At 38.6% G+C, this 23,185-nt stretch overlaps 1 protein-coding gene across 5 annotated transcripts in view; it reads right to left on the bottom strand.

Moving 5' to 3' along the window:
- The window catches only part of LOC130514805 (junction plakoglobin-like), a 70,359-nt gene that overhangs the window by 30,782 nt on the left and 16,392 nt on the right, over positions 1–23,185 (bottom strand). For 2 of the 5 annotated variants that reach the window (XM_057014598.1, XM_057014602.1), the window contains exons 2-3: positions 2,399–2,510; positions 763–978 (exon numbers count right to left, since the gene is read on the bottom strand). In XM_057014598.1, coding sequence (XP_056870578.1) covers positions 763–978; positions 2,399–2,471 — 289 coding nt within the window. In that variant the 5' untranslated portion in view covers positions 2,472–2,510. Of the gene's footprint in view, positions 1–762; positions 979–2,398; positions 2,511–20,883; positions 20,936–23,185 lie in introns of those variants that run through there. The other 3 variants (XM_057014601.1, XM_057014599.1, XM_057014600.1) reach the window with 3 other exon arrangements.

The raw sequence follows: 23,185 nt of genomic DNA, 5'->3' as shown, positions 1-23,185 counted from the left end.
TACAGTTAATAATGGAACATAATGAACCATGTCCTTGAAGGCCAAATGATCAGTAAAATTCACAAATTTGAAAATGCAAAAAAGTCTGTAGAGGAGTCTGAATGTTAGAATGCTGTTAGAATGTGTGTCTGTGTTGAGACTACCATTGGGTATTCAGTGATGATGGATTATATCGGATTTCATTAAGAAAATGAGTTGAATAGGCTCCAGCACTCTCCTTTTTTCTTATTCTTATTCTTAGTGGTTGTAGTAGAGGTGGTATTCATCTCTGACAATTAGATGACACATTCCCTGTTTACTTGACATGTTTCTATTTAGCCTTAAGGAGAATCCTTAGTTAACATGATAATGTCATTCGCAAGAAAGTGTGATTCTTTAGTCACTGCAATGCTCGATTGTATTCGTGTTGTTTAAAAAGGTCTTATTTAAAAATAAAAGGAGCTGAATTTACCATGGGATGGTCATACCCTTTTACACATCAACAATTTTAAATTTCAAGTGGTGTTAATTAATTCCATTACATAATATATGGAGTCAGAGATGTGCACATATGTCTGAAAATGAAATTAATCAAATTTGCCTCTGAGCAATTTGCTGTAGCATCGTGCTGAGTTGCAGCAACCCTCTGAACACTGATGCTTACTTATGTCCTACTGTCATTTAACAACACACTATTGCAAATATCTTAAATAGGCCAAATAATCACTGGAAGGAGCCTCAAAGAGTTGATAATGATGGCGACAGAAATGTTGACCTGCTAACCTGTGGGGCTCTCAAGTGTTCCAGATGCTGGCTCCCCTGCTCCAGCGGGGTTGGCAGCAGGAGTCGTACTACTGCCAGTGTACTTCTTCCGGCCGCTGTAGTCAGTGCTGCTCTCATCGTCTCGGACTGTGGTGGCCCCTGAGTGGATGCCAGAGTCTGAGGCGTAGTAGGTTTGCTGCCACTCTGCCACCTTCATCATGCTGTCTGCTTCGCTCACTGCAGAGAGCAACACAGACATGCAAAATGGGCTGATTGTAAAGGGATAGAGACAATTAAGCAATCACTGTGATGTTACAAAGAGGTGGACTGGCTAAATGGACAGGAAGATCGAGTGGGAGGGATACATGACTGTGATGGAGGAGGATTTAAGTGGAACACAAACACACAGTAATGTGTAAAGTAAATGGTAAATGTCATGTTTTTTTCGACTTAATAAGTACTGTATCATGTATACTCATAAGAAAAATCTAATTTGAATAAGAAAAGCAGAAATGAAAACAGCAGTTGAGAAGAGACACTTGACCCAGAATTCAAATACGAACAGTAGGCGTGGGAAGCAAATAAACTAAAAACACTATCATGGGAAATAAACTGGGAAGACATCCAGACAGCAAGTATAAATAACACAAGATGGAATGCACTTAAACAAATGCTAATTAAACAATCTCAGTGGATCACTTGCACGAGTTTTAAGCAATGATATAATGAGACAAGTGCACGCTGTTCCATGAAGAATACACATCTGTTGAAGAGTTCAATTTTGTGTCGATCGTTGGTGTTGCTTGGCAAATCAGGTAGCTTGGATTTATGGGATCTTCCTCCTCCATGTTCTTTTTGTGATATTCTTGGTGTTATTTATTTGCCATTTGATTAATCCTAACTTTGTTTTTGCTCAGCCTCCCAGGATCTCAAACCTGACCATCTTTACTAAGAAGAATATAAACCAAAGGGACATTTCTTTAATTATTTTATCCACCCATGCAACACTAAATCCCTATTTTCATATCCCAATAGGGAGGAACAAAAAAAACAGCATTAGTGCATCGATCTGAACCAGAGATGTGGATACGTGTATATTGAACCATATTGTATAAACACAGTACAACTGTTTCTTTATATTGGTGCCACACATGGATTGGGCAGCAAATTAACATAGGAAAAATGAGCAAGAATAAGGATGACTGAGTTTGACTAGGGTCAAATTGTGATGGCCAGAATATGGCACTTGCAGAGTGTCCCCAGTCTGCAGTGATCAGTATCCATCAAAAGTGTTCCAAGGAGGTGGTGACCCAGAAACAGGGCCATAGGCAGCCAAGGCTAATCAATGTGCATTCCATTCAATTCTTTACTTTTATAGCCTGTTACAATCCAAATAGTCTCTAGACTCCCAGAGCTGAAATCGCCTGCTGATGGCCAGCTGGGTGAAGAAGGAGGAGAAAGTGGGAAGGACCAATAAAAGAGAGAACAAACATCCAAACATTAATTAGACAGAGGAGGGAAAGTTAAAATTGAGCAGGTCAGTGGCCAGATCGAACAGATGAAGGACTGCAGCTCAAAGTCACAGGAAAGTGTCTCCTTGGGTTCTGTCACCCATAAGGCTCCATATACATGTGTAGTGTAGATGGAAAATGATTACCTGTGTTGGGTGTAAAGGACAGCTGATGAGAGATCAGTGTATTGAGAGGGTACCTACTTTGCATTGACATCATCTCCCTCCACTGGTACCACTGCCTTTACAGACCTTTGACCTGCGAGATGGAGAGAAACCATTTGTCTAACACATTGTGAAAATGAATGCCTTAATTGTTGCATAAAAAATAATTGATTTTTTATGACTCATATAAAGTTCCATCTATATTTTGTACATGTACAGGTCACCCCACCGACAAGACAAAAACCAAAAACCTTCATGACCACAGACTGTGCAGATCTACAATGACAGAAGAATGTGACCTGTTACACAAAGTCCATCATATGATTCCTGTTAAAGGGGAGTTTCCTGTTAAAGGGGAGTTTTTCCTTGCCACTGTTGCTCGTCTGGGGTTAGGCCCTGGGATTCTGGAAAGCGCCTTGAAACAATTTTGATTGCAAAAGACGCTATATAAATAAAGATTGATTTGATTTTGATTTACAATAAAAGGTAAATGAAAATTGCAATTCTAAAAGGCTTTATATTGTAATTGGGGGGGCTCTATAATTAGCAATGTTATTTGTTGTTATTGGTGGTGCAAATAGATAATATTTTGGGCATAAAGGCAAAGACTATCAGGAGATCAGCAGCAAGTTTCACCAATGTCATCGTTGTGAGGATTCCAAGACTCCGGAGAGGACACATATATCTGAAACCCAGAGAGTAATCCTGGTAAAAGGTCACAGCATAACAACTTCAATGCCAGGAGCACTTAGCAGGCCCCCCGCTGCCTTGTGGCAGTTAACACTCGAAAGATGAATATGTTTGTAGGGTTGGGGTTATTTGTGTTCTCAATTATCTTTTCTTTTTAATTTTTATAATCTAATTTCATACACAAATTAATTACATCTACTAGAATGGAAAACGTGAAATATAATGTAAAATCACCACCCCTTTGTTAATTTTTTGTCCAGTTTTACTTGTTTGATGATCCCATGGAACAAAACCTGGTCCACATCAAATGAATTAACTTTAAATTAAACTCACATGCATAGAATTCGTCTGATTTAAAAGATAAAAATCAAGACATTTTTGTACATTTGTGCCACCATTACTCATTAAATTATGTCTAAACTAAGATTATTAACAAATCATTCCCTCTGTGCTAAGGTTGTGCTGGGTCTACAGTGAAGACAGTCTAAACAAACCAAGCTCATAGCATCATCTCAGACTTTATAAGGATAAAAACTTGATGTAAAGACTTGGAGTTATACTTATTGACTTGTTTCCCTCATTTAGAATATTTAATGAAGGCAGAGCACTTTGAAAATTATGGTGCCCCTGTTGCAGGTCCATCAATAAATACAATAATGACATTCTTATTGTGTGCAATAAATAATGAGTTTGTACTTACTTTTCAAAATTGCATAAATGGAATTAAATACTGCTTATTTTTATTTGATCACTTGAGAAAAAGATTTAAATGATTAAATGATGTCCAATGATGAAATCACAAAAATAAAGATGGCTGTTGGAGCATTAGGGCCGCAATGCAGTCAAAAGAGTTCTTTAACGCATACAAAACAATAACTGATAAAGGACTTACAGTATATTTAAAGGAAAATTAGAAACTTTTAATGACCATTGATGCCTTTTCATTTCAAGAGCTTGGCAGAGCAACACGTTCCTCATCTAATCTCTTCTCACTTCAATTTACAACTAAGAGCTTCCTTAAACACTTTCCCTGATCAGATGATAAAGGTTGTTAATTAAGTTGATCCTTATTGTGACTCAAGATAACACAGACCCTGTAAAAATCCATCATATACTGTAATTGTGTATTTATTTCTTGGAAAAATTGTAAGATGCCCTGAAACACTTTGGTCTACAAATGTCTAATGCAACTATACAGTTGGTCATTATTATCTGAATTTCAACAAATTAGAACATTTTACAATATCAAAGCATGTCAACTGACCAGATCTCAATTTATTAAGCATCTGAAAACGTACCACATCTTGGATTTTACCATGATACAATTATTTTTTTCTAATTAAAGAGGCTGCAATTACACTTGACACGCAAATGAGAGCAAAGCACTCAGGGGAAGCTACAGGCCCTTCTCAGTATATTTCGTCATTCTAAGTCTGTAGTCTGGCAGAAGAACTCTGGATTCTTTATATAATTTCTGTGTCTGTGGTCCTCATTTTTTGGCCCATAAATCCCTCCCATGACTGCCAGGATTCTGCTGTGGTGGTTAACAGGGAGGGGTGACATTGGAGTGTCTGTATGACACCACAACTGCTGACAAATCTGCCATTTCTATCAAACTAATGCATATGTCTGTTCCATATCGTCCAAACAGAAGCTCAGACTCTGGTCTAACTTGTCAGTGGAAGCTGTCTGAACAACTAGCAATGACTGCTGCAGCAACAAGGACAAGCAGCCTTTCAGGCCACCCAGGGGCACATAAAACAGTAATGACACGTACTGTGTGACACATTGAAAAGAAACATGGCACAGAAAGTTTCACCTCTATTAATCAAAAGAGGTTTTATTTGCAAAAGCTGTGTTATTTTATATTGCATTTATTGCTGCGCTGTATGCTTCAATTCTGAAAAAAGATGTTAGAACTTTGAAAGCAATATATTCAAATTAAATTGTAGTAGATTCTTTCCTTGATGTTTTTAACACATTCCTCCAAGCAAATGTTAAACAACATAAACTACCACATTAACATAACATTGCACATAGTAGCATCAATATATACAGTAAATGTTTGCTTCTTTTCACCAATTCTCAATTTTAAATTAAATTAAACAGGTTATGGAGAACAAATCATTTCACATCCTTTACTGTTTTCTAGCTCTTACATAACTCAATTAATGTACTGCAGTTTGGGGCAGTCTATCACTTCTCATTCTTCAAAAGAAAGCAATATGGATCATTTACGTGGTAGTTTATAGAATCACACAAATGCATTATTGTTACAATCAAAGCTATTATGATCCAAACATCTAGTGTAGTTATTTTATGTGTGCGCAGTACAAGGGATTTTTTTTGTATTTCAGTACATGGAGTTAAATTATGGAATGGTTTGAGGGGGACCTCACAGCATTTCCGAACATACAGCAGTTTACACGGAAGTGCTGGGGTGAAGAAGGTGTCTGTTTTTCACCAGATGTCTCCTGTTGTTATTTATTTTGGTATTCTTTATTATAATAATTGCAAGTAGGTAATTAATAAAAAGAGATTTTAGGCTAGAGAAGTATTCGTCTGTAAGCATTGTAACAGCGCAGATGGCGGATGGAACAGCACAGGTAGGCTTCAGTGTAACAAATAAACACAAAAAAGCTACAAATCAGTCGCATTATCATATATAAACCAAGGACAAAAACATGTAGATGACACAAAAGCATTTGCAATTGTGAAAAAGCAGCAAATGGAATTATCTAATAATCCTTTGCTTCCATATATTCTTTTCATATTGTTTTGAGATTCTTTCCATCTCCTCCTTGTGTTAAACCAGGCAACACCATCAGGAGCTTCAGTGTGCCCTAAATTGCTCTGTACCTCCATATGTTTGAGACACAACCTAATTAGAACTGAACAGACACTGAACCATGTGGAGCCACAGAATCACATTAAGTTCTGTCACAGGTTGTTGAAGCATGATGATGGTGAAACAGGAAAAGAAATGATTGACGAGTGGTTAGTTTGGTAGGTGTGTGTTTGTGTGTGGGCATGTGTGTGCAGGCCAGAGGCTGACTCTTGAATCTTCCCCTGCAGCAGTTAAAACAATGCTTAATTCATGACTGGAAAGACACACTGTTCCTTGTCGCCACTGTCACTGAGGGTCAGATATTCACAAAGAGTGAGCATCTTTCCACGGCCACCATGCCTACAAAGAAAGAAAAAGCACATGGACATAAACCACATAACCCACCCTACAGCAAGGTTAATGGCACCGCTAAAACGCAGCCTGATTCCTTGTAAGTGCAGGAAATGACTGTAAAAGCATACATCCTCCTAAAAAAATAGATGAAGGAAATGTTTAAATTTATAACTGCGTTCTATTACAAGCAAATGTAAGATGTGTGCTGACTGATGGAACAGCGGGGGCAGCTGGCAGAATAATTTGGCTGGCCTTTGTGACTGACAACATGACAGCTCAACTGGCACCATCATATGCTCCAATAGCAGCCAAATGTGAGTGTGTGTGTGTGGGTGTGCATGTGTGTGTTGAGAGAAAATATGCACCTGTTCATACACTTAAAAAAAAAAGTTTTAAAGGACTAAAGGACTTCTCCATTTAAATTTCCCATTCACAGGATGTCTTTCCTAATCAAATAGAGGTTTTGAAAACTGCACGTGTTGTGCACATTTTAAATATAAGCGTGACCTGAAATTGAAAATAGTATATGTCAATATTTCCATTGAACATGGTACGAGAAAGCACATGGACGGGGCAGCAGCTCTAAAGTCAAATAATTGCCACAGTCACGCCTCACTGTGTTTACTTGAAAGCGAAATGGAGGTGAAAAGAAAGGCAACAGTGCATTGTTGATCAGGGGAAAAAGGAATTCTCCCACATGTCTTCCAGGAGCTGGTATAAGCTGTCTAAGTCTGTCGATGACACCGAGACACTTGCCAAAACAGGCTGATATCTGCTTATTGTATTTTTTTTTTACGTGAAGCATCATTTTCAAAATAAAAGACTGAACAAGGTCTGGCAAGTATTCTCTATACAATCTGCGCCACTTTGATGATGACAAACTCATCTCTCCCACTACCTTCACCCCAGGGTGGTGCAGAAAAAGGTTAAGAACAAGGTAATGTGCACTTTGCAAATGGAAGTACTATTTGCGGACAGTTGTGATACAGCGTCCATTATTAGTATAAAAAAATGAGGCCTTTGTCCCTTTTATTGAACATCTTTATCCACCAGTTCTGACCTCATGTTTCTATTTAACAAGGTGTCACAAACCCATTCAGCACCCTACACATCAACTTATGTTCAATTAAGTTCTTAAGCCACATATGCATTGCTAAAGTTTTTTTGTTGTGTTCAGGTGACAATGACTGGACAGGAAGTGACTCCAAAATGATGGTCTCACCTGAATGCAAAAGGAAGGAAGGAGATCATTCCAAAGCATGCTTGTTTTTTTAAATATCTCAGTTATCTGTAGGTTCCAGAGCTGCACTACCATGCCATATTTATTTTACTTCACTGGTTCGGGACACTGAGGAATACATTTACTCATAACTAACTCAATGTAACAAACTATATATAGTGTATACAACACATATCTGTGACTTTAAAAATGTGTTATTTATTAACACATTATTAAGTTAGGAAAGTGTTTTTCACGGTCAGCTTCATTGGTAAATGCTGCATATAACAAATCAGAAACATTTTTATGGACTTCTGCAATTGTCTACCTGACTGAAAACTTAAGATTGCTCCAGTATTTATAAGCACTCCTCGATAATCGTAAGCATTCAGAGTCCTGACTGCAAAACTGGATAATTCCAGTAGAATGTAGAATCCATCCCAGTACCGTAGTTCAGCCTGAAGGTTTTATAAAGGGACAGTGGAACACTATTGAGTGGCTGATAATAGAGCTTTTAGCTAAAGATTCATTCATTCAGGACTGTTCTATTTCCATCAGGCTTCCAGCTACAGTCTTCAGCAGTGTGGAGGGCATGAGGAATGCATTATGGACCGACACAGTTCCACCTGACATTAATATCAAACTGGCACATCACATTCCTTCCAACTCGCAATGGCATCCACCTCCATAACATTTACAGCCTTTTTTAAGGTACCCGTTGAAGCCACGGTCCTTTTTTATGGATGAAAACAGTCTTCAGCTGAACAGTGACAAATTGGACATAATCATCACTAACCCCACATCCCTCACCAAAGCCATCCACAACTTCTGCCTCACCTTTAATAACTGCACTCGGTTCTCTCTCACCACAGACCCACAAAATTGGAAGCTTTTTTGACAGCCAGCTAAAGTTTGACCACCACAGCAACCACATCACCAGGATCGCCTTCTTCCACCTTAAGAACATTGCCCATTTTTGCCCCTCACTCACCTTCTCTGCTGTATAAATCCTCATTCATGCATTAATCATATCCAGATGAGACTTTTGCAATGGCATCTTCTATGATGTACCATCCAAACTCCTCAATAAATCCAATATATCCACAATCCTGCCTGTCTGCTCACCCACACTCACACCCACTTCTGAGACCACATCACCCACATCCTCCAAAACCTGCACTGACTCCTATTACTTATCATATTCATTTCAAATCCTCCTCCTCACACACTCATAGACCTGCTCCACCATCACACACCCCTCCGCTCATCTGAAGGGCACATCCTCTCAATACTTAAACAGACCAAGCACCGAACCTGGAGGGACAGAGCTTCGTCCCTCACTGCCCCCTCCCTCTGGAACTAATTTCCCAAACCATCGGTATATATGCACACTCCTCCTAGCTTCCAAAATTATGTCCAAAACTCACCTATTTAAATTTGCTTTTTGTGTGTGTGTTTTACACTGTGTTATTGTTGTTTTATAATTTACTCTATTTTTAACTCTGCTGTGATTCATGATTTTTAAATGTTAAGTGTCTTTCAGCATGTGTATAAGCGCTTAAAACTTAAATGTATCATTATTATTTTAGTATCTGGTGTCTCATGTTTTTTTCTGCAGTGCTTTTGCCTACCCTTGAACATCAGCTTTCATGTTAAAATACTACCGGATGCCACTGTTCCTGTGGAGAATGAACCCTCAAGGATTCATCTCATTGCTGACAAAAATAGGAAGAATACTTCAAGGGATGGCATTCAGCCATCAATAGTTAGCTGCCACTGAATTTGTGTAAGCACTGCTCATGCTTTCTTCTTCATCTGGGTCAACCTTTGTCAATCCCTCCCCACGTTATTTGTCAAATGGAATCTTACTGTGTCTGGAACCAAACCCTGAGGTGCTTTTGCAATTTGGATCGCAATCTCTCGAGCAAGCTGAACTTGCCCTCAACTAGTCCTTCCAACAAGACAATGACTCTAAAGACACAGTCAAGACAACTGGAAATCCATTGTGACAACCTGTGAATGTGCTTGGCCAGTAAGTGACTGTCTCCCAGCTGTTCCTGTCCAACTTGACAGAGCTGGAGAGGATCAGCAGAGAAGAAAGGCAGAATAACCCAAATTCAGGAGTTGTTTGGGGCGCACCATGGTTTCAGGCTATTACCTCCACCAAGAAGGCTGTGTGACAGCCAGCATTTGTCTTTGTCTCAGTGAGTAAAACAACTCAAAAAATTTCAATTAAGTTTTCAGTCAAATTTGCAAAATGGGCCAAGGATGAATTGGAAGAGAAGGAAAAGAATACTACAATTTCGCAATGTTCTGGATGCCAGAGGGACTTGGCCATTTGAGTGATCATAAAGAAGCCTACTATGTTGAGTAACCTTGTATTATGACTGCTATTAGACTATGGGTGTAAATCACAATATGTGGGGAAATTACCTGTTTGGCTAGTTGCCGCTCTCCGGGTGCTTTTTTCTGCACCCAAACACATACTTTATATGTATGTGCATAGAAAAGAAAGAAAATTGGATCACTGAAAAAGGCCAAATGCAGTCCTGATGACTCATGTACCTGCCTGAGATCCCTGAATATTGACAGGAAACACTCACACTAAAATACATTTTTTGCAGGTGCAGGTTTTTAGTTAGAGGAGAACAGGTTAAGACCACTTCTCCATTTTCTTACCTTGCTTTTTTCCCAAATCAAAATACCTCACTGCCCTAAACCTTTTAGAGTTAGAGCAAATACACACAGACACAGACACATCAGCATCTACTTTCATCTGACAGAAGAAAAAAAATCCAAGAGAGGAATGGGGAGCTGAGAAAAGCAGACTGAGAGATTTTGACTCATCATTTGTCAATGACCCTGTCAGCTCCATCGCTAGACCTACCGGTACTTACACCTCTTGTTGCCTGAATGAGTCATCTGCACAATGTCACAGTCACCTGACAGCCTGTCCTGCCTGTCTGCCAGGACATGGAAACCTTCCTGTATGTCTCCATCCAATAGCTTTTCTTTAAAGCGCATGCTGCTCTCCACTCATTCAGGAAACACTGAATGAATTCATTTTTGTTTATCTGCGGAAAAAAAATCTATATGTGAACTCAAAGGGATTTATATATAATTCCAAGTATTTATGGTACTTTTATCCATTTACGTAGCTTAATTAGCTTTGTCTCATTTAGCTATCTGCTCTACATTATGCCTGCAGCATCATCTTGCAATTTTTACCTGATTTTGATAGTAAACTGGTACAGCTAACAGTGGCAGCTTTAAAAAAGACAAAAAACAAAGCAAAGACTATAGTTTCTCAGAATACTTAGCAACAATACCCTTGAACAGAAGATGCTAATATCCTTTTACCAGGCAGAAACATCAAGAACATCACAGTGTAATGTGTCACAGTGTCGTTTGACAAAACCAGAAGACGAAAAGGTTCCACAGAAAATAATTAAGTTTGCACAGAACATCACTGTCTGCTTTTCACCCACACTGGAAGCCAAAGCTCCCTCTGATCTCCCCCACCGTTACAATCTAAGACCACATACATTACAGCCATTACCTTTTCAAATAGCTCCCACTGGGTGGAGGTGCAGGCTGAATGAAACTGACCTGTACAGATTTGGAATTTTTCTAGAAAACCATCAGCCTAATAAATAAAACATGAACTAAGACACTGCACAGTGAAATACAGACAATTGTTTAGGAACAGTGTCAACTAAACTCTTTCATTATGAATTATTAAATAAAAAAAACTATTCAGAAAGACTGAAAATCCCCCCCAATAAACAAGCAAAAGAAACAAAATCCTTTAATAAGGGAGAAACATCAAGCAGACCAAGTCTCTAAATGGATACGTTTTCACGTTTAATGACATGTCGGTATTTGTGTCTCAACAGCATGGTGACAGTCAAGTACCTCGCCTCAAAAGAATATAGCAATTATTCGGAATCAATATTCTTTCCTGCGCCTTCTGATCAGAGAGACTGATGAGATGAAACACCTTAGCAGGATCAGAACCAATGACAGTTTCAGGTCACGGCGCCACATCTCAGCGCATGGCCAGCCTTTTTAATTTTCAATCAAGGGGAATGCTTCAAACTGAGAGATTTTTTTACTGTCTGAGTGACAGATGAAAACAACCTCTGATCATTTCCTCATCATAACCAAGGCTGAAATATTAAGGGCAGCAGTATTTGAGGCTTGAGAGCATCAGGCAGGAGAAGCCAGATGGACGTGAAGATGTTGACTTGAAAAAAAGTGGCTGTCAGATTTTACTTCGCCTGTGCCTTCAAACCTCACGCCATTCTGCCTGTAGCTTATCCCAGCTGCATTTGGGTGAGAGGGGTGGTATGCATACACTCATATTTACTAAATTTAAAATTGCCAGTTCAACTATCCCTAAAGTGCATGTTTTTAGACTGTGGGGGAAGGCCACATTATGCATAGAGAACCTTCAAAGACAAGGGGAGAACTTCAACCCCACTCTGAATCCCCAGGTGATTTAATTTATTTTCCTTAAATGAATGATGTGGTCACAATTGACCACTCCCAAATGACATGGAAAGTTACTGCTTCTCACACAATTGCATAAAATTCAACAAGTTCAATAAGCTCATTTTCAGTTTGCAAAGATGGGACTTAATCTGAGTCAATGTGCTCTGTTTGACATTGTGCATCCCCAGCCAGACTTCCGAAAAGCAGATTTAAGCATATATTTTGGGGAATACATTCATGTCATGAAACCAGATCTCAAACTTGGTGTCAAAATCCTTCAATAAGTATTAGTTATATCAGAACCTGCCAGAATAAACTTGCCAGTATAATATTGTTTGTCAGGATATGGACTTCAGTAAGCTGCATGCAGATCGCTCAGACTCCATCAAAGCACATTAACTCTGTCTTAAGCACATTTGTCCTTGCAACTCACCAAGTTTAGCAAGAGTTCTCGAGCTATAATGACGCTTTAGCCCAACAGCACCATGTCTCAAACGATCATTTTTAGTCATTTTCTCCTGGAAAATAGGACCACTTGGCATGTACTTTTAGAGAAAGAAGGGAGAGGCACACACTGCATAGTTCCAATATTCATACTGTCTAAAAGAAAGAAATAAACATCAGTAAAGTAATTTTATATAATACAGCTGAATGTGCACCTGGAGTAATTAATTTAACTAATTTCTACATCTGAAGCTCCTTCAGCAACAATTCCTGCTTCACATTTCTCTCCCTGCACCTAGTATTTGTCTTTGCAGTGGTGTTGCTTATTGTCAACCCTCCGCTTTCATCTCCCTAAACAGGAGCATCATCGCCAATTTCCACAGGCATTTCCACATCATTTGCCAACAAAATGAAATGGCAGCTGCCGTATGACAGTAAATGCATCACTGCTGTGAGAAAGTGCAGCATTTTATTGTGTTCTCTAATAAAATGCCTGAAAGCTGCTTCTCATGAGCCCTACTACACAGACCTCGAGTCAAGTAGGAAGAAGTTTAAAGAAAAACTGTTGAAAGATGTTCGTGAACACAGCACCACGAATTTCCACGAATTCTACGAATTCCCTGAATGGACCATTCCCTTGAAACGTATGCTAAATAAACAAGACTCTGGAGGATTTCTGTGTGTGTGTCTATGTTTGTGTGCACTGCATTGTTTATGTGGACTGTATTGTTTCCTTGGCAAAATACAAGAGCCACAGATTTACCAGTGTGTGTGTGTGTGTGTGTGTTGAAACAGAGCCAGGTACTGCAGCAGCTCGTGCTGTGATTCACATATGATCTGCAGAGATACTGTAGTTTTTGGGGTTTTTGGCTCCTCCTGAAGCTCTGCTTCCAGTGATACAACCGCTCATATTTAATATGAGTGGTGTATGCCCTTCTTTTATGCTTGGAAGCTCAGCTGCTATTAACAGAAATGCGTAACGGGTCAAAGTGTTCAGGGTCCTGGCAGACTAACCATCCGCAGAAAGCCAAGTCATTTTCACAGCCCTGGACTTTGGATTGATGGATTTAGGAAACATATTTAATTCACTGAAGTGGACACTTGGGCACATGTTCCCCTACTTGGAGGGTACACGGTGCAGCATTTATTTTAGTTTTAGCTGCTGGAATGTCAACCAAGATGACACTTTATTACATTTGGGGCCAGCAGAGCATCCTGACAGCACATTATCAGTTCTTCTCCACTGCAAGGGAACCCTCAGGGGCTGATCATTTGTTTAGCTGGTAAAACGTCACGGTACATGGCTCATTTTTTCCAATATATATATATTTTTTGCCAATTATAAACACAAAAAATATTTCAGGAAGATTTTTCTCAGGGTGACTTTATCCGATTGTCTCCAGGAAGTGGGATAACTATACTTTATCTCAACTTAATAGGTGGATTTACTGTAATACCTGGCATACTATATGCCAAAGTGTCATTGAGAAAGATACTAAAGACAGTGCAAGATTCTGCATCTTTGGTGCAGTAGTAAACTGGGAGTTCATCTGTGCCACTGGTGTTGTGGATGGGCAAACTCAGACTAGGAATGTGGACTTTTTACATGAATAATCTTTCACTCGAGTAGCTCCGCATATCCTATTTCTTCACAACTGAAGGATTCTGAGCTGCACTGAGATTATTTTATTTATTCTAAACAGAAGAATTCTTTTTTCAGCTGACATGAAATGTGTTAAATAAAGTGAAATAATGTGTTTACTCATTTGTAAGTGATTCTTTTATTGTTGGTGTGAAGTGAGGAAGGAATAATAATTAGCAAAAAAGAAAAGTTTTGAGGAAAATAAAAACCATCACACAAATCAGTGGATTAAAATAAATAAGCTAAATAATATGATTAATTTACTGATATTATGAGCTAACTACTAGTGTGCATGTATGACAACCAGAGCCTGAAAAGACAGCATTATGTTTTTAACATGAAATTCAAATAATCCAATAACACAGCCAGTTAGAAATCAGTTGAATAAACATTGTCTTGCTCCTGCAGAGAATTTACGAGAACTCACCACTCACCACAGGAAGGGGACAGCAGATTTTAACATATCTAGCACACGCTCACATGCAAATATGAGTGCCGTCTGGGTGACTGCCTTTATTTGTGTTTGCATCCAGGGGAAAATGGCAGCCAGCATCTCCCAGCCGACTCCACATCAATAGGAATTTTAACATCAAAACACTGTTCCCGTAGCGGAAACCTCATGGCAGCATTTCTTCCTAATTTACAGAACTTGGCTCTTTTAAGGGGGAAAAACGGTGCACATCTACGTAAACATGGCAGTGAAGACATAATATGAATTAACCATCAGAATCCAGGCAAATGTGAAAACTGCTTCATTACACGAAAGTCACACTGGCTTGAATTTCCTCATTAGGTCTGCAGATATTTTTTAGAGGTCTAACCTTTTGATGTAGTAAGAAAAATTATTTTGTTAAAGGTTACCGGTGTCAACATAGTTTATTACCTCGGAGAACTAGAGTGGTCAAATGTGGCTGAAAAATGAATTAAACATGTCTAACAGCAAAAAGTTAGCCTTTTCCTATCTGTAACTAATAGTGATTTAAGCAATAATTTTAAAAAAATTGTAACATTAAAGTAAAAATCAAACCTTGGGGAGGAGAGGAGAGGAGAGAGAGAGGAGAGGAGAGAGAGGAGAGGAGAGGAGAGGAGAGAGAGGAGAGGAGAGAGGAGAGTCAGTCACGACCATCATATAGTGTCAGTATCAATATAGAATTATAAAAAATGATGTCTATTTTGGTCAAAAATATCCTAAATACTTATTTGCACACACGAAAGTGTCAAATTATACATCCCTGCCAAAATTTTAAATTGCTTCCGCCAGCTGACACAAAACAGCAGCCGAGCACAGGAGCTCTAATTCCTGTTCACAATGCTGAGCGGACTTTTGGTTCTCAAATAAAATGAGCTTATTTATTTCAGGGGGAAAATAGCAGAAGCATTTTGGATGTATTTTACATAACAGGGAAATAAGTGTGGAAGAAGACTAAGAATAAGTCTATATATGGCAAACCGTCTCACAAAGTTAGTCAGGACATAAAATTGTACATGAATGCCATTTGCTAATATGAAGAAAAAATGAGCGCCAATAATACAAGCAGGAGGTCTAATCAGATATGCTACCAGCATATTTTAGAAGGATGCTTTGAAAAGACAGCTGACATTCACGTCAACAAGATCAAAAAGAAAACTGAAATACCTGTTCTGAGGCTGACAGCTAGTGACCCTCAGAACTTTCCTTGAAGGTATCCACACCTCATTAAAGTTTCAAAAGCTGCTAAGCTCTGCTGGATATGAACACGCTCTCTCCAACTGTTAAAATGCCGCGGGAACATATGCACATACATAAATGTTGTGCTGGGAAGGAATGAAAGACATTTATCTGCAGCTCTCCAAGGCATTTCTGGTTTTTGTCACTGTACAAGATAATAAAATAAAGAAATCTAGTATTGGGGCTGCATGTAAAAGCAGCCTTCAGACAAGCAGTCCAAAATGGTCAACTTGAACAGATACCTTTTTATGACATGGTGCCTTTCTTGACATTATCCTAAAAATGATAAGGTGTAGGAAAAAATTAGGGAGAGAGGATGATGGTGAGTTTCTCCACCAAGCAAGACAGATTTCCTGAAGACTTCTTTGGGATTTTACAAGTGCTCCACGCTCCATCTTTTTCAGCCATGTCTCTAAAATCCCATGACGAAACCAGTTGGAAGGACATTTAGCTGTACAAATGTGAAGGGAAGCTCTTTGATCAGTGCACACGGCAAATCACCGTGAAATTAATGACTTGCTACACGGCTGTGTTCCGTTCCTTGCTGAGACTTTATTGACAAGTGATGTGCATTTTCTCATGTTTGATCAATCGAGGAAAGCAGCAAGGGGAAGTTAAATAATCACCATAATGATGTGTGAACTTCCTGTAAATGTGTGCAGCCTTGAGCTCAATTGTATCGAGAGTAATATGAAAAGTATCCTCTGATTAAAAATAGTTATTTCAAGATATGTGTCATAACCACATAATTACATGGCAAAATCAAGTAACAGGATTAAATGTTGTTTTACTGCAACTTATATAAGGCTGTATATTGCCATTAAAAATGCAGACATTGCAGTAAAAATGAAAGCGCTGTTTGGTGAAGTCGGTGCAATTCCTCATTTTATTGAGACCTCGCTGAAAGCTGGTGAATGTTTTTAGTTGTTTAAATATCGTGTTTCATGCAATTTGAATACCAATTCTGTTATCACCGTAAGATAAGATAAGCATTTATTGATCCCACAGTGGGGAAGCTACACTGCAGCCCCTAGGTGTCTGTTGCTGAAGGAGTGGTTCTATGGGCCCCCACCGTTCCTTGAGAGGGTGGGAGGTCATCTTCCACAGGAAACACGGACTGCAGGGTGAATCTTATTTATTTTCAGAATAAAAATCCTGCACTTGACATACGTCTGGCAGCAGATTGAGCGTCTCTGCTACCTAAATGCCAAGTTCTGCATTAAATTCAACTAACAATGATGACCTTTGATAAGAACGGATGCAAAAAGATACATGATAAGATGAGATGTTCATGAATCTTAAATTCTTTCAGCGTGATATTAAATATGACAACATGAAAAGACAAAAATTCAAGTATATAAACAGACTCATTGGAGACAGAAAGGATCCAGGGTACCACACAGAACCTACTAAATCTGGTAATCAAATTGAAGACACCCACCACCACATTATGCGCTTAAATCTTCTATGTGTGTGCTCCAAAAATCAAACCAGCAGTTATTCCTCTGGTATTCTGTGTAACTGTTTGTGTTCTTTATAGGGCAGAGATGCTTCACATTAACACCTGTCTGCAGACACACACCAGGCAGGTCAAAGCAGCCTCTGCTCTTTCTAAATATAGACAGAGGCCCAAAATAATTAGAAATGAGTAGAAGGTGATATAAAGACAGAAAGTAAGAGCTTGAGGAAAAAGGAATTAACAAAAAATAGCTTAGGGTGCCACATTTTGGGGGTTTTTATAAATCAAATTTGAAAATATATTTTTTGTGATATAGGTACATTACTTTCATTGATAACATCTGTTGGAAAGCCTTACAAATGCAACAGAGAAATGTAAATATATGTGGAAAATGGTTTTAAAAATGAATGTGGAATAGATAATTCTTAGATTTTATTTTAGTTTTATTTCAAGTGACAGATGGTAAGTCACACAAAAGCTTTAAATGAATGCCCAAGTTTATATAACTAAATTTACCTTCCACATTTATCATGTTTCTATAATTGCACAATATTTATAGAAGGTGCATTCAAGAAAGAACTCCAACCACTCTGTCAAAGTTTAAATTGCAATATCTTAAAATACTGTGTAAAGTGTGATAAAAATAGAACTGAACACAGTAGTGTAAGACAACTTTTAATGGTAAAGCAGCAGTCAGAGAAACATGACGATGAATGCAATTTAAGGATGACAATTAATAAAATTCATGGGAAGAAAACTGGAAGATGGGAAGGAGGTCAAGACGAGACAGACTGAAAGCATAGATAAAAATAAGGAGGAAGTCAAAGTTGATAATTACTTACTCTCCCTGGCATTATTCATCCATGACAATGTCTCACAGAAAGCCTGCTAACACACATGCATACACACTTACACACACTCAGATAGCTAGATAGAAAGAGAGAGGACAGAGAGAGAGAGAGAGAGAGTGTACAAAGGCTCAAAGGGAAATGAAAGTCTTTTCATCTTGACTATGGATAATCCGGCCCTATTAGAACTGCTAAGGAAGACAGAGAGGAACAAAGACAGGAAACGATGACTGAGCCACAAGAACACACATTTTTCCAGCAACCTCTGTCCTAGTTTCCAAGATGTCATCGTTGAACTGTCGTAAGCCCTTGTCCAATCAAACCCATACATTCTCACCTAAATAACTCAAATGTTGTGACAATGTTGTGAATAGACAGACATTTTAGAAAAAATCATTAATAGCTGATTGCTCCTTGAATACGGTTTGTTTATGTGATGGCACTCCCCATCAGACACACAGGAGTCTACAAGCGAGGCTACCTCATTCAACAGTACTGACTGGTTACTAACTGTTTACATTTATACATTTTGCACAACTGAACTTAAGTTGTATTTTAATTAATCCAAATCTCAACGCGTCCGGACTGCTTTTTAATTTGCAAATGCTGTGGATGTTATGCTACTTTCCATTTGCAGTTTCCATCCCTATTGCATCCTCATTTGCTGCATTTGCTCTCTACACAATTATCCACTTAATAGTTACACCTTGAGTTTGCTGGTTTTGCATATTGAAAAACATGTTTCCTACCATGCATATGACACTGAATCTAGGCTCTTAAAAATAGTGCTCTTAGAGCTAATGGAAGTCTCCCCAGACAATCATTTGTGTCACATATTCACTGAATCATGAATTCTGGGATTAGGTTTTAACATCTTGCATATTTGGTGGTAATATATCATCCACACTGTGGATTAATCTGACATTACACCATTTTGTAGTACCACTGCAATTCAAAAACTGGATGTTGGCACCGGTAACCATGGTAAAAACATGGTTAAACATTTAAAAAAAACAACGTGAGATGGCACAATCATGTCCTGAAAAAGGGTTTTATTGTTTGGAGAGAGTGAGCTGGTAATGTTTAACAAACCTATATAGCATCATGTGAGGGTATCAATATTAAGCTTTCAGGATAAAAAGCCTAACCACCAGGCTCACTGCAGGGCCATCATATATCAGCCAGGCCCCCTGATTCGTTGCCGTCTTCTCTGTCTTCTCTGAGCCGGTCTTTCCACTGTCATGTTGTATCTTTCCTATCCCTTCCTCACCATCCCACCCTCCTGTAGCCTCACTTTTTCCCGTCTCCATGTCCATCACTATTTGCATCTGCATTTTGACTGCTTTCCTGTCACTCCTCCCCTGGGTTATCTTTCTTCATTCCATTTTTTTTTTTAAAATCACAATAATGATGCACTCTGCTTTATCTTTTAATATAACTGCAAATAGCAGGTTCAAAAACCAAGGCTGACTTTTCTTTAGTAGGACAAACACGGTGTCACTAATGTTCACTGTGACCTCAGACATGAACACAATCATGAGACACTCTTGTCTCCTTTATTACCTGTATAAATGTCAGCAAGCTGATTAATTTTCAGAGCTGAACACTGCCTTTGCAAGGGTCAGAAAATCCAGATGAAGCATTAACCATTCAGAACAAGTTAAATAGTACTGCTGTGATGCGGTGACAGTATCTTTTTACCCAATAAATACAAGCAGTGAGGTCAGTATTAAAGCTGGAGAGTATGCTAACAGAATATTACTGACCATCCATAGTACTGAGTTTTGACATTCCTTTCTTCCACCTAAAAGGCTGTTCTGTTGTCAGTAAATGTCTCGAGGTTACTTTGTATACAGTAACTTTTTCTATTGCACATTTCACCAACTTTGGAAAATTACATTCCATATAGAATTTGCTCACATTAGTGTGCTGCTTGACCATTTCCACAATTACATTTCTACTGTTAATTTCTATAATTCACTGTGTTATTTAAAGCATAAATATAGTATCAGATAAATCCTTTAAACATATTTGTATTTCCTTATGTTGAAAAAAGCAGATGGTTGCAGAACAATAAATATCAGATGAAATGAGTCCGGCTGCTGTTTGTCCACTTCTAACTCTAATGTTTGATCTGTCCACCTTCTGCAGCAGTTGCAGTAGCATACAGCTCTGGCATAGGGGCAAAATGTGTCTTGAGCTCTAACGTTGTCCCATAACTTCTTTAACTCAAGATAAAGACGTTCCTTTGAAGGTACAACACATGCGTTCAGTGTCGTTTCCAACTCGACCCAAATTTGCTCGATGGGTCAAGCGCTGCACTTTGAGGGGGTGAGTCCACCATCTCCAGTGACCCAACAGATTCCCTACATTGCAAGTTGTCCTGGCAATAGTTGGGAAAAAAATCTAGATAGTATGGGATACAATAATCATTTTAATCAATTCAAAACATTAGCAACTTTAACAACAAAAAACTTCCTCAAAGAAATTGTAATCCAATGTTTCACAAGACAATGGAAAGAGCCATAAGAATGCAAAGAAGATTAAAATCACTAATAACATGTGCACCTACCAGAGAGACCTGAGAGGCCAGACTAAGATGGTTTGGACATGTCAAGAGGTGGTGAACATATCTGAGGATGGACATGAAGTTAGTTGGTGTTGGAGATGAGGTTGTGGTGAGTAGGGGGCCTTGGAGGAGGATGATTCACTGTGGCAATCCCCAAAAGTCAAAAGACATAAAAGTCCTGTATATGACTAAATATAGGTTATAAGTACTCACTTCAGCCTGAAAATGGTAGAGAATTGATCCTTTTAAAGTTGGTTTGGTAATCCTGATGAAAAAGAAAGAAGATAGCTGCATCAATCCTGGCGAGTGTTATTGCTGTACAGTTGATATTCTTTTGTTTTTCCTTTAATGTTTAATCAGAATTATAAAATGAAAGAAAATATGCAGATTTCCTCCATTTGTGCTTCTAGCTGGATAACATCACTGGTTTAATGTTTTTGAAAAAAAAATTATTCTGCAAAGACCAATTTAAAGGCATTCATGAAATTGTATGCTTAAAATTTATCCAAGTCTACAGAAAGTCTTTCTTAAATAAAAGCATGTAAATGTGCATGGATTTTGGGACAATTACTGATCTGTACACCACTAATAGCACAGAGAGGAACCTCTCCCTTTTATACGCCTCTCACTTTTATGCTAAACATGGGCTTGAAAAGCAATGAGCTGTACAAATACACTTTGGCGTGGGTCAGAATTGTGCATGGACCTGTGCGAATTTAGAGGCTTGTGAATGAGAAAAGGTTAATAAAAATATTTTTAAAGTTTAGGACAAACGTGCCTCCTTTCTAAAGTGTAAATCTTGGTTACAGCTTAAGACTTCAGCATCTCTCTCACTACCCCTTTCTGCAGCTTTCATGCTTGGTTTGCTTACTGAACACGATAGCTATAATCCTCCTCCCAATTATCTTAGCTCTTCTCCATCACTTTCCCTCCTCTCCTCATCGTCTTTCCTCCTTTTTTCAGTTCCCCACTCCTCCCACTTCATCTGCTCTTGTCTGTCCTCACATCTTTTCCTCCTGTTATATTTTTTCTTACTGAACCTCACAAGTTCTGTCTTTACAATACAGTATATGCCATGTAAAATACACTGCTATAAAATATACTGCTTTGTATATTCTTTTTTTCTGTCTGCCAGATGTTTTTAATTTGTTCTCTAGTAGAGAAATTAGGATGTGACTGGAGTAGAAAGTAAGGTGCATTGGGATGAAAGTCATGGCTTAAAGCCAAAAAGGGAAACAAGATGGAGGTAAAGGATGGCTGCAGAGAGGAAGAGTAAGATGAAAAGAAAAGCTGGAGGAAGGCTGAAAAGCCCCAGCCTTCGGCTCATGACTGTCTGTGTTGTTTTCAGGTCTCGTTTGCATTCATTTTGCTCCAGCGAAAGAGCACAGCGCAGCGATTATGTACATGAACACAGAGTCTCTGTAAACAGAATGGCATGCGGTGAAGGAACGCCAGGCAGGTTGTCGCACAATCACTGTCAATTTTAAGCAACAAAAAGAAACCTAAGTGGTTAAAAAAATGTAAAATGCCAAAACAATTGTAAAATAATAATAATTTATTTTGTGAAAGTAAAACAGACACATTATTTTATGCACAATGATCATGAGGGCCTGCTTGCAGCTCTGAAACTATTGTAAAATTGTATAATTCAATGATCTAAAGATTCTACTTTTGAAGTTATGCTGTATCACGTTTTATAAATAACCCTCTGTAATAGCCAGGTCTTCAGGAAAATGATGTGTAAAAATGCTTTGACCTTGCTGAACTCATTATTTTTGGTAGAAAAGTGGCAATCAAAGTTCAAAAGATTTTTTGTGAGTATGTTGACCTTTCAAAAAAGAAAAGAAACTGAGATGATGTGAGTGGAGTATAGACCAAAAGCAAAATGGGAAAGTAGTGAATGATTGAGGGAAAATATGGTCTTTAGTTTTCTTCCACATATATTAGAAACCTAAAGAATGAGAAAAGTACAGCACATTGAGAAATGTTAAGGCCCTTTTATTTTTTTCTACAGTCCACTAAAGATCCTCTCCAGCTCTCCAGCTTCCATGGCAGGTTGCATGAGGGCTGTCAGTGGTCAGCCATTGTCAGGTCTCTCCAGAGATGTTTAAATGAGTTCAAGTCAGGTTTCTGGCTGGGCCACTCAACTCACATTCATTAAGTATATCTCTGTACTTTGCTCCATTCACCTTTTCTCAACCCTGAATGTCTCTCTTTCCCAGCCTCCCAGCCAAAAACTCCCCCACAGCAGTGAAGTAGTACTGGGCAGTGTCTGTCTTCCCCCCCCCCCCCCACATGATGCTTGGATAGTCCAAGAAAATCAGGCTTGGTTTCATCAAAAGAGTGTTTAATTTCTTGGTCAGGTGCATATAGTAGGCGTTCCCTATGGTCTTTTTGTTTCATTTGTTGTCTAAATTAAGATTGGTTTTCAGATGTCTTCCTAAGGAGACACTTCCATCTTCCTTTGCCATATAGCTAGTGTAAAACTTTCTCCTATCTGCATACATGGTGTCTC

This window comes from Takifugu flavidus, chromosome 18 (genome assembly GCF_003711565.1).
Source record: "Takifugu flavidus isolate HTHZ2018 chromosome 18, ASM371156v2, whole genome shotgun sequence".
In the NCBI taxonomy this organism is placed as follows: Eukaryota; Metazoa; Chordata; class Actinopteri; order Tetraodontiformes; family Tetraodontidae; genus Takifugu; species Takifugu flavidus.
The sequence above is the reverse complement of the archived record's forward strand: the minus strand, read 5'-3'. Positions and strand labels throughout refer to the sequence as shown.